The sequence below is a fragment of the Carlito syrichta genome, unplaced genomic scaffold (assembly GCF_000164805.1).
Source record: "Carlito syrichta isolate Samal-C Ts95f unplaced genomic scaffold, Tarsius_syrichta-2.0.1 Scaffold171515, whole genome shotgun sequence".
Classification (NCBI taxonomy): domain Eukaryota; kingdom Metazoa; phylum Chordata; class Mammalia; order Primates; family Tarsiidae; genus Carlito; species Carlito syrichta.
In genome coordinates, this window is record NW_007115611.1 from 75,736 (window position 1) to 86,369 (window position 10,634).

The 10,634-nt window shown below is 61.7% G+C and overlaps 1 protein-coding gene across 1 annotated transcript in view; it reads left to right on the plus strand.

Moving 5' to 3' along the window:
- The first annotated feature begins 2,583 nt into the window (after window positions 1-2,583).
- CUNH1orf159 (chromosome unknown C1orf159 homolog) overlaps window positions 2,584-10,634 on the plus strand; it is an 8,737-nt gene continuing 686 nt past the window's right edge. The window contains exons 1-8 of the mRNA XM_008051412.1: window positions 2,584-2,646; window positions 2,956-3,052; window positions 4,840-4,915; window positions 6,231-6,326; window positions 6,626-6,691; window positions 8,129-8,263; window positions 9,543-9,568; window positions 9,661-9,691. Of these exons, the coding sequence (XP_008049603.1) occupies window positions 2,981-3,052; window positions 4,840-4,915; window positions 6,231-6,326; window positions 6,626-6,691; window positions 8,129-8,263; window positions 9,543-9,568; window positions 9,661-9,691 (502 nt within the window). The 5' untranslated portion in view covers window positions 2,584-2,646; window positions 2,956-2,980. The remainder of the gene's footprint in view (window positions 2,647-2,955; window positions 3,053-4,839; window positions 4,916-6,230; window positions 6,327-6,625; window positions 6,692-8,128; window positions 8,264-9,542; window positions 9,569-9,660; window positions 9,692-10,634) is intronic.

The following is a 10,634-nucleotide window of genomic DNA, read 5'->3' on the forward strand; positions in this document are numbered from 1 at the left end:
ACCCGATTAGACAGAATGGGCACAGTGCAAACACACACCTCCCAAAGGAAGATCTGCAAATGGCTAATACACACATGAGCCGATGCCAACCACTGGACCTCAGGAAAACGCAGATCACGACAGCACTGAGACCCTCTGGCACCTGTTAGTACTGAGGTCTTGACAGCACTGAGACCTTGTTGCACCCCATTGGTGCTGATGCTGTGACAGCACTGAGACCCTGTTGCATCCTGTTGGTACTGAGACCATGACAGCACCGCGACCTGTTGCACATCATTAGTATCAGGGTTAACGAGAGGAGGGCCTCTGAGCTCTCCCATGCTGCTGCACATGTGTTACAGCCGCTGTGGGAAACAGGTGGCAGTTTCTCAGGAAGTCAAACACACCCCTTCCTGCAGTCCAGCCTTGCCACTCCTGGGCATCTCCCCAAGAGAAACAGAATCCTGTTGCAAGGGCATTGATAGCAGTTCTCTCCACAGCCTTCAGAACTAGAAGCAGCCCCCTGACCACCAGCAGGTGAGCAGCAGAGGAAGTGGTGTGTGACCATGTGGTACTCTGTTACTCACCACAGAGGAGCAAAGCGTGAATAAGACCACAGAGGTGAATCTGACAGTCACTGTCCTGAGTGAAAGGGTCCAGATAGCATGTGCAGGTGCATGGTCCATCTGTGGGAGACTAGAAGGTACAGACTGATGTGCAGTGACACAGTCAACTTGTGGATGCTGTGGCCAGGGGCTAAGCACCTACACAGGGGGAGGCGCCCTGTCCTGGTTTTAGGCAGCATCACGTGTGCAGAGTTTGAGTTGTGTCCTTTGAATGGATGGGGTTTACTGTACGTAAATTATACCTCAATAAAGTTGACTAAATGTTGAATGGAATCTTGGGTTTTGATTTCTGAATGGAAACGGTGTTTTGTGACTTGATGTGGCCCTGGGGATGCCTCTTGCCAGGGAATGAGGAGGGGTTCAAGATGTCTGGAGTTTTCCAGGGGCAGAGGAAGGCAGTCTCCATTGAGCACGTGTCAAAAGGACTAAACGCAAAGACGGTCACATCCTGTAGTGAGGTGTGCAATGTGTCTGTGACTTCAGCATGCCTCTGTCTGAAAGGATTTCACATTGTAGCGAGGAGTGAACCCAGGGAGAGCAAGCATTTCAGTGGAGTGGATGACTGAAGCTGTTGGCTGGGCATGGTAGCTCCTGACTGTAATCCCAGCACTTTGAGGCCAGCCTGGGCAACATAGCAAGACTTTGTCTCTACCAACATAGTCAAAAAAAATTAGCCAGGTGTGGTGGCTCATGCCTGTAGTTCCAGCTGCCCGGGAGGCTAAGTGGGAGGATCGCCTGAGCCCAGGAGGTCCGAGCTGCAGTAAGCGGCGACTGCACCACTGCCCTCCAGCTTGGGACAGAGTGGGATTCTGTCTCCAAACACAAAAAAAGAAGAGAGACGGCAAATGTCACCAGGGGCAGGAAGGGTGCTTAGGGGAGCTTCAGAGGCGACTGCTCCTCCCCAGGCCTTGGCACTGATACTGGCATGGTCCACTGACTGTCACTTTGGCTTCCAGTTAGGGCATTGCAGAGCAGGCCCCTCCCTGCTGAGGGGCTCGAGCTGCGTCCACCTCGTCCTGCGGCCCACGACACATCTGTCTCCTGGGACGCCCCAGGTGCGATGCCGCCCAGCGCCCGGAGTCAGAGCGCAGACCCTCCCCTGCCCACACTGATGCGCCCGCTGTGCGTTTTTCTGAGGATCCCGGAGGTGGAGCGAAGCGGCACGTCCGCCAGGGCCAGGGACCCCTGCAGTGTCTTGCCAGGCCAGGAGTCCCCTGCGAAAGTCTCACAGGCACGGAGCCTTAAGCTCAGGACGGAGGGCGGTCGTGAGGACCACCGTGTGAGCTAACCGAAATCTGTTAAAAACGTGGCTGACGTCATCCCTTCCAGGGATGTGTGCTTGTGGTGCCTGTTCTTCCTGTCAGGACTGTGGTGGCCTCAGCATAAGTCCCACGAACTCTCAAGTGGTTGTAGTGTTAAGAAGTCTTGCTGCAACATGTTTGCTTTCTGTGTCTGTGACCTGCTACCGGCTGTCACACCCTGGCGTTGTTCAGGACAGGGCTCTGGGTGCATTTCTCACCCGAGCTGGCATCTCTTGCCGCCTTCTGTGGGGAAGCAGATCCTAGGGCCAGATCCTCAGGGTCTGTGCACCTGTGGGCCCCCTCGACTCCTCACTGGAAGCTGTCCCTGGTGAAAATGCTCACTAACGAGTTCAGGTTTTCGTAAGATGGACTGCACATCCACCACTCGTGAGATGATAGAGGGATGCGTGGCTTCTGCCACTAGGGTTCTGCTGAGCCTGGACAGCGAGGTTGTCAGAAAGCACCCTGCTGCCCAAATAACCCCGAGCTGCCAGCACAGGGTGGGTGGCCAGAGTCCAGGGGGCTGTGGTTCCTCAGCCTGACCCTGGGCTGTCCGGGAGTCCGCAGGGACCTGCACCCAGGCCAGTGACCACGGAGGCCTCACCCACTGCCTTGACCTGCAGGCTTTGGATGCGGGTCTGCAGGGCTCTGTGTGGGCCTCGAGCTTCTGGCTGCACTGATCACCGACCACCAGAGTTGGCAAGCAACTGATGTCTGTGACCTGTATCTAGGAGGGGCAGGTAAGGCCCCGCCCCTGTCTGCCCACTGCCAGGAAAGGCCCAGTCGGCTTCTGCACAACGTGCTCCGCCCCACCGTAGGCCCCGCCTCCCTGGGACGGGCCCTGTCCTTCCTTCGGTCGGCCGGGCCCCACCCTCCCCTCTGTTACAGGCTTCCCCTTCTGCGGGGGGCCCCGCCTTCCTCCCTGCTAAAGGCCCCGCTCTCTCTTCTGTTGCAGACCCCTCCTCTGCCCTCCCACGGTTACAGGCCCTGCCTTTCTCCTGTTAACGGGCCTCACCCTCCCTCTCAGACCCACCTCCCCCCCGTTGCAGGTCTTTTGTTCTTCATGCTCTGGGCATGGCACTGCAGCACCTCACCATCCTGGCTGGTCTTCTGGTGGGAGTCGCCAGCAAGTCCACGGAGAGCATGGTAGGTGCCCTGTCACATGTCCCTGCAACTGACACCAAGAAGTCAAGCTAACACCTCCGTGGCGGACAGTGGGCCCTTTCCCTAGAGGGGCCTGACACGTGGGTCTTTAGGAGTCCCAGTCCCTGATGGTCCAGCCCCAGAGATGCTCTTGGGGTCAGAGGGTCTGTCTGTGCCTTGCAGAGAGCAGCAAACACACAACCCCTGCTGCTTGGCACTTGTTCTGTTCTGCCCTCTAAAAGTTTCTGTGTTTGTCAAACTGGACCTGTTGCTGAAATAGGGTCTCTACAGAGCTTCCCCCACTGGAACTGACCAGAGCCCTGAGCTGCCTGCCCGGTTGCCATCTGCTCAGGAGCGTGGCTGCCCGGCGGGTCCCCGCAACTGGCATCCTGGCTGCCATTGGGAGAGTGAGCTGAGCTTTGGTGTCTGGGAGAACTGATGGCAGCCGCTCCAGGCTCTGAGGCAGGGTGCATGGAAGTGAGCAGGAAGGGCGGGACTCCCTCACTGGCTTGGCCAAGGCTGGCGTGAGGGACTGGACTGTACCCTGGGCTCAGGCCCTTTCTTGGTGGCATGGATGCTCCCCCCCACCGCACTCCTCAGTCACCCCAGACGCCCTCCATATTCACCACATTCAGGTTGCGAGAAACGACACCCCAGCTGTGACAGACACACGAGCTGAGGTCACCTGGAGCCCCCAGGCCGGTACAGTCTACGCTGTGGCATGGGCTGGAAACACCAGTACTCGGGGCATGTGCCCAGCACGTACACGTGCAGGTGTATAAGTGTGTGGGCTTACGTTCACCCCCTGAAATCCTGGCCATGCTGGAAACCCCCAAGGTAGGGGCATCCAGGGATCACAGAGCTTGTCGGTGAAGCCATCCCAGCCTATGGGCAGACGTTTCTGCGGTGCAGTGCAGACACTGGGTACCAGCCCTCCCTGTCCTCACCAGGAGGTCCCAGCTGGTGTCTCACGCTTCACCCTAGTCCAGAAGAGCCTGATTCCTTTCCCCACGAAGAAGTCTGCAGAACCATCCCTGTGGTAGAGCTTAGCAGCTTTAAAGTTTTAGTAGGAGGCTAATGTAAATAATTTCATTGCTTGAACCCCCCATCCGCACCCCATGTCCGCCTGTGGCCCATGAGCTGAAAGGGGTGGCCAGAGACCCATGTGGAACAAGCCCTCACCGCCTGGGCAGGTCTTAGGGGAGGGGAGGCCCCGTGGCGCAGAGCCCTGCCCAGGGCTCAGGGCCGAGGTACCTGTGCAGTGATGTGTCACGAGACCAAAGCATGTTTAATGGAAGGAGCTCTGGGAGGAAACAGACCCAGAGAAGCAGGGAGGCCCGTGGTCCCTGAGTCCAGGAGGAGTGAGGGGCAGGGGTGTAGGGGAGGGAGGTCTTCGGGACGTCCCTCTCCTCGGGTGCAGGCAACCTGCCTTGCGGGGCCAACACCACGTTCTGGGTCTCGCCGCCTGCGTTCGGGAACAGGGCAACGGCGTGCCGGAGACTGTCGAGAGGGCCCCCATTTGGGTCATGTGGCCTGAACCCCATGTGCCAGGCTGCCTGCAACCCGGGCTCTGGTCACATCTGGCCTTGAGAGCCACAGCTCTAGCCAGCCCTTGGGCCTCACCTTGCTCCTGAGCCGGCAGGGGACAGAGGGCCCTCGATGCCATCTCCAGAGGAACTCTGAGCCGTGGCATCAAGGCACGCTTGCAAGGCGCCCCTTGGCCAGTGCACCTGGCCGTGAGCCTGCCTGGCCAGGTGTGCCCCGAAGTCTGACTGCCATCTCCCCTCCAGGCCCAGCAGCCCGAGTGCTGTGTGGACATGGTGGACGCCAATGCCACCTGCCCAGGCACAAGCCTGTGTGGTCCAGGTAAGCCGCCTTGTCACAAGCAGACCCCGGGCCAGCCACTGGGCTGCTGGCGTGTGTATGTCTGCGTCTCTTCCTCCTCAGGGTGAGGACAGCCATGTACACATGCTGCAGAGCTTGGGCTGGAGCAGGAGTGGACGGAGTCAGTGGGGGGAGATGGGGGAGATGGGGAGATGGGGGGGCGACAGGGGCAGCTGGGAGGAGGGGAGGAGGGGAAGATAGGAGGAGACGGGTAGATGGGCGGCTGGGGAGATGGTGCGGGGGGAGATAGGGTCATCTGGGGAGACATGGCAGATGGAGGAGACAGGGACAGCTGGGGGACAGGGTGTGGGGGTGACGGGGAAGTAGCCTGTGAATTCAGCCATCCTCATGGGAGCTTCTTAACTTGGGACCTTGGGCACATGTGGAAACATCACCTGGTGGGGGAGTCAGGTGCACAGGACACCTGAGTGCACAGGACACCCCTCTGCAAAGGACCCTTGGCCCAGTGTTGGCATGGAGGGAGACCCCCCCCTCCACAGAGGGTCTGGAAGGTTCTCGGCGGCTGGGCAAGTAGAACGGTCTTGAGGTCAGGGCTGGTGGGAGGCTGGTTGGGGTGGTGGGGGAGGGGTGGACAGGAATGAGCAAACACCCTCTCTGGGCCAGTCCCCAGGAACAGAGGGTTCCTGTGGGGCTTCAGTGGACTTGGGGCTGGGCAGCTCGGACTGTCCCGTCCTGGGGCCCATCCCACCCACCAAGGAAGGACACTGTGAGCCCAGAGGGACTGCTCGTGGGGACCAGGTGCCCAAGGCCTGTCAGCCTGGGATGGACATGAGGCTGGTCCTGCAGGGAGTCCCCGGGAGAGGTGCCAGGGAGGGCAAGTGTGCAGGGGCCACAGACCAAGGCTCGAGCCTGGGCCGAGGCAGTACTGACCAGAAGGCCTGTCCTGCCGGGGGCCGAGGGAGGGGTGCCCAGTGTGCCAGGCAGTGGTGCTGGGCCCTACAGGGAGTGGTCCTGGGAGAGCCCAGGCGGACGAGGCCTCGGGCGGGGTGGAGGCCTGGCCTTTGGCCTTCGGAGCGCAGGGCCCTCCACAAGGCACCTCTGCCCTGCACTCCAGTGCCGGCCTCCCTGCTTGCTCTCTGAGTTGTGTAGCACAGGGGCAGGGCCTGTGGGACAGGCGGACCCCGGTGTGTGGGGCTCGCCATGTGTCCTCAGTGCCCGTCTGGGTGGGAGCCTGTCATTCCTCCTGCTTCAGCGTGTGCTAGTGTCCGTGAATGAAAGCTAGAGGAAGTCCCCGGAGACGGCACTGACGTGCAGACGCTGTCCTGTCCCCACACAGGCTGCTACCGGCGCTGGAATGCCGATGGGAGCGCCAGCTGTGTCCGCTGCAGGAATGGGACCCTCCCGGCCTACAATGGCTCTGAGTGCCGAAGCCGTATGTGTCCCTCCCCCACCTCCGTGTCCTCACCACAGGCCACAGTCCAGCTTGGGGAGAGGCGGTGGGCGTCGCTGTTCTGGTCCCCACGGCACAGGAGCCACCCTAGCCGGAGCCACAGCCTGACGGGTGGACACCAGGGGCCCTCTCTGCCCATGTCCTGCATCATAGCAGTGGCTGGGGGCTGCTTTCCCACGGCCACTTGCTTTTGCATTTTCGGCCTGAGATGCCCCTCAGGGTGGGGGTCCTCGGGGAGTCCTTGCATGGCTGGGCCTTCCCACAGTTCCACTCTCTCGCAGTCACTGGCCGGGGCACGCCATTCCCCATGAACAGGAGTGCAGGGACCCCTGGACGGCCGCATTTTGGTAAGTCTCTCACCAGGCCAGAGCCATCCCCTGCTGGGATCCTGGGTGGGGTAATTGTTAGAGGGCTGCCAGTGCAGAGGCTCTCCATGGGTACCGGTCACCTCAGGGGCCCTGCTTATGGCACAGGATCAGAGCAGAGTGCAGTAGTCACTGGGGCTGGGGTCAGTTGGCTCATGGGGGTATGCATTGGGGACGTCGCTGGTCCAACACAGTGCCTTGTCTAAAGGGCTGCTGCTGGTGGAAGACCTCAGGGCATACCTCACGCTGTCAGGTCCACACTAAGCACTGCTTGGTTCTGCCTCTGCCCCGCTCCAAGCCCCCTCCACCTGAGGCCTCGGTCCACAGAAACCAGCACGAGACGCTTCTCTGAGGTCCTGGAAGCGGCCCCACGTGGCTCTTCCAGGGTGTAAGGCTCAAGGAGACTGTTTGCACACACACACACTGAGCAGAAGTGCCTGGGGCCATCATGCCTGGTCCTCAGGAAGGGACACAGACCCCTCTCCTGGGTAGATGATCCTACCTGAGTTGTGGACAGCTGGGCAAGGGGCGTGGCAAGGCAAGTGGCTGTGGCTGGCAAGGGGTGTGGTGCTGGAACCGGGGGGCGTGGCTGGGTAAGGGCTGGGGCCGAGGGTGTGGCCACGCTCAAGGGAGTGGTGCCCAGACCTCGAGTCCAGCCGGGGGCACGGCTGCCTCTGCTGGGTGAGGGTCTCCGGGTTCACGTTGCCCCGGATCGTCGTCCCTCAGCAGAGGATGTGCTGGACCTGGTGTCAGGCCAAGGGCTCCGGTCTGAGAGGGCCAGACCCTCACCTGGTCAGAACTCAGGTTCCAAGCTGGCCTGGGCCCAAAGCTGACTGGGACCCTGAGGCTGGTTGCACAGAGCAGTGACATTTTAGGGTGGGTCTGCTTAGCTGGGTCCCTGGCCTCCTGTGGCTCTAAGCTGGCCACAGATGGAGCAAGGCCCCCAGGTCTGCAAATGCACCTGTGCCTCAGGGTCAGAAAGTCACCACCTCCCTGTCCCTGGCCGTCCAGTAGACCCCCAGCCCGTCTGGCCCTGCAGGTGAAGATGAGAGGTGACGACAGGCGTTCCAGAGGCAGTGGTACCGGCTGCCAGGCTGAGACTCTGCCCTGCGTGCCACAGAGCACGGCCCACGGTCTTGGGCTGTCCTGGAAGGAGCCAGACTTGGGAGCCCAGGACCGATGCTTTGGGGCCTGGAAGCGGCGAGACGGCTCCTCGGAGCCTGGTCGGGTCAGCCCCTCTGACACTGTGTCCCAGCTCCCGTGTGAAGTTTGGCCCCGTGGCCAGACGTACGGGTGTGGCTGAGCCTGCGGACGACCCGGGCCGAGAGCAGCATCCTTGGCTTCCCCTGCGGCCAGCCCTGGGAGACTCGGGGCAGCGCTGGCCCCACCCCCAGCCCTCAGCCGCTGGCTTGCTTGCAGGGGGCCCTCACGTGGCAGCCTCCCTCTTCCTGGGGACGTTCGTCGTCAGCTCAGGCCTCATCCTGTCCGTGGCTGGGTTCTTCTACCTTAAACGCGCCAGCAAGCGCCCCAGGGTCTTCTATGGAAGAAGCAAAGGTATTGCCCTGACCAGCAATGCCCCCGGGAGGACACGGGACCCCTGCGTGGTCGTGAGCCTGTGGTGGTGTTGGGCCCACAGCAGACTTGCAAGGAGGCTGGGATGGGAACTGGCTTGTGTCACGTGACTGACTCTTGCGCGCAAAGAGCAGTCGCTTCCTGGAAACACCCCAGTGGGTGTAAAGGATGCTGGTGTACCTCGACGCCACTGGGCCTCCTGGGGGTCTCCCGGTGCCCCGTCTCCAGGCTAGGGCATCCTCTCAGTCCTAGCAGGACCACCACGAGGCACCTAGTGGCGTGGAACCGGGATCCTCCCCACTCAGACGCTGCAGCACCCAGGCAGCCGTGCCGTCTCCCTCCCCTCTCCAGGGGTAAAGGGAGGCCAGGCTGGTGCAGGGCCCCCACACCCCACGCCCCATACTCTGTCCCTTCTGGGCCCCTGGCTCCACCTCCCACCAGAGAGTGCCATCCCTACTGCTGTGCTGCCCGGTGTGGCACGTTTGAGCAGGGTCCACTCTGTGTCCACGTTCACTGCACCCAGGGCCTGGCTCTCACTGGGCTCTTGCCAAGCAGGTGGTCCGACCAGCAGACCCGACCCCTTGGTAGACAAAGTAGTCGAGGTGTGGTGGGCACCGGGCCACTGCCTCCTGGCGGGTCTTGAGATGGCCTCGCTTGGCCATCGTGAGACCCCCATGCGCCCACCCCCAGTCCTTGGGTCTGTTGTAGTCAGCAGGTCCTGCGAGTCAAAGGCTGGGTCCCTCACCACTCATTCTGGAGCCTGGCCTCCAGTCAGGAGTCAGCTTCCAGGAGAGTCCAGCTGTGTCTGGGAGTCCCTGGCGCATACTCCCCTGCCCGCTCCACGTCTCTACCTTCCCGCGCCCCTTGGTCAACCCGGGGGGCCACTGGACAGAGAATCCAGGCTGGCAACCCCAGTGGAGGTGCACCCAGGCCCTGGAGGTTGTCTGGCCTGCTGAAGGCCCTCTTGCCCGAGGCACCCCCTGGTATCCTTCCTCCCACTTTCTAAGAGAGGGGCTTGTCAGCTGCTGAGGTGGGAAGGTAGGGTCTGGGAGGGTGCCTTGCCTGGGAGTGTGGGTGGTCCCGCCCCTAGCACAGCAAGAACGGGGCAGGGCGGATGGCAGGCTGAGACCTGGGGGCCAAGGTGTGGAGGTGGGACTGGCTGAGCCTGCAGCCCAGCAAGAGACCCTGCCAGTCTGGGGACCCCACCCGGGCCTGAGGTGGTCACTCGCCTCCCGGCTGACAGCCACTCTTTCCCCTGCAGCCCCGGCCCTGCAGCCTGGTGAAGCTGTAAGTACCCCGTGTCGACCGGGCGGAGTGTCCGCGGGTCATGGGAGCTGCCACCAGGCCGCGAGTCTCACGGTGCCTTTCTCTCCCTTCAGGCTGCGATGATTCCCCCACCACAGTCATCAGGTACCGCCAGCAGGCCGTCCCCATAAGGTTTTGCCTCCCAGGGCGCCCTGCAGCTTTGGCCCCAAACACACCTGTCTCCTAAGGAGACATTCCTCCGGGCAGGGCCAGGCGCCCCCCCTTCTGCAGTCCACAGGCTCTGGGCCTCCTCTTGTTCCTGGGACACGGAGTCTGAGGGAGACCAGGTCCAGCTTGTCCAGAGCTTCACAAGTCTGGGCTGCCCAGAGGCCCGGGAGTGGCCAGCCAGGCCTCGCCCCAGCCTTCCTGGGCCGCTGGCGTCTCAGCTCTGCTGGGTCGTGTGGGCCCAGGGTTGACCCAGTGAGGACTCATTTTATAGAAAAGACCACGAGCACAGAGAGACTGTGTGACTGGCCCACAGCCACGCAGCTGCAAGGCCACGAGCAGGCCCGCCCGGCCTCCTGCCCCGTCATGTTCCTCCCGCCATGCAGAGGTCTGGCGTGGGGGACAGGTGACGGTGCCCCTTAGGTGACAAGTGGTTCCTTGAGGGAGGCTGGACCTGCCCCGTTCCTAGAGCAGCTGTCTGGTTTCTCTAGAACAGCCTTGCTGCATGCGCCTGCCTTGCAGTCCTTGACGCCGGCATGTCCTGGGGCTGCACCACAGACAGGTGTACACAGCCAGCCGCCAGTTTCTCAGTCTGGAGGGGCGAAGTTGGAAACCAAAGGGGAGGGCATGAGGGGCACTACCTCCGGAGGCCTGGGAAGGCCCCATCCTGCCTCCCAGGCCCTGCGCCCTTGGCTGTGGCCTCCGTGTCTTCCTTCTCCCTGCTTCCCTCTTGTGGGGACCCTGGGTATTGGATTGAGGGCTGCCGGGGTGAGCCAAGACCCTCACCCGAGATCCTGATGTAACACATCTGGAGAGACCCTTCCAAGTAAGGTCACATTAGAGGTGTTTGTTTTTTTTGGTTTTTTTTTTTTTTTTGAGGCGG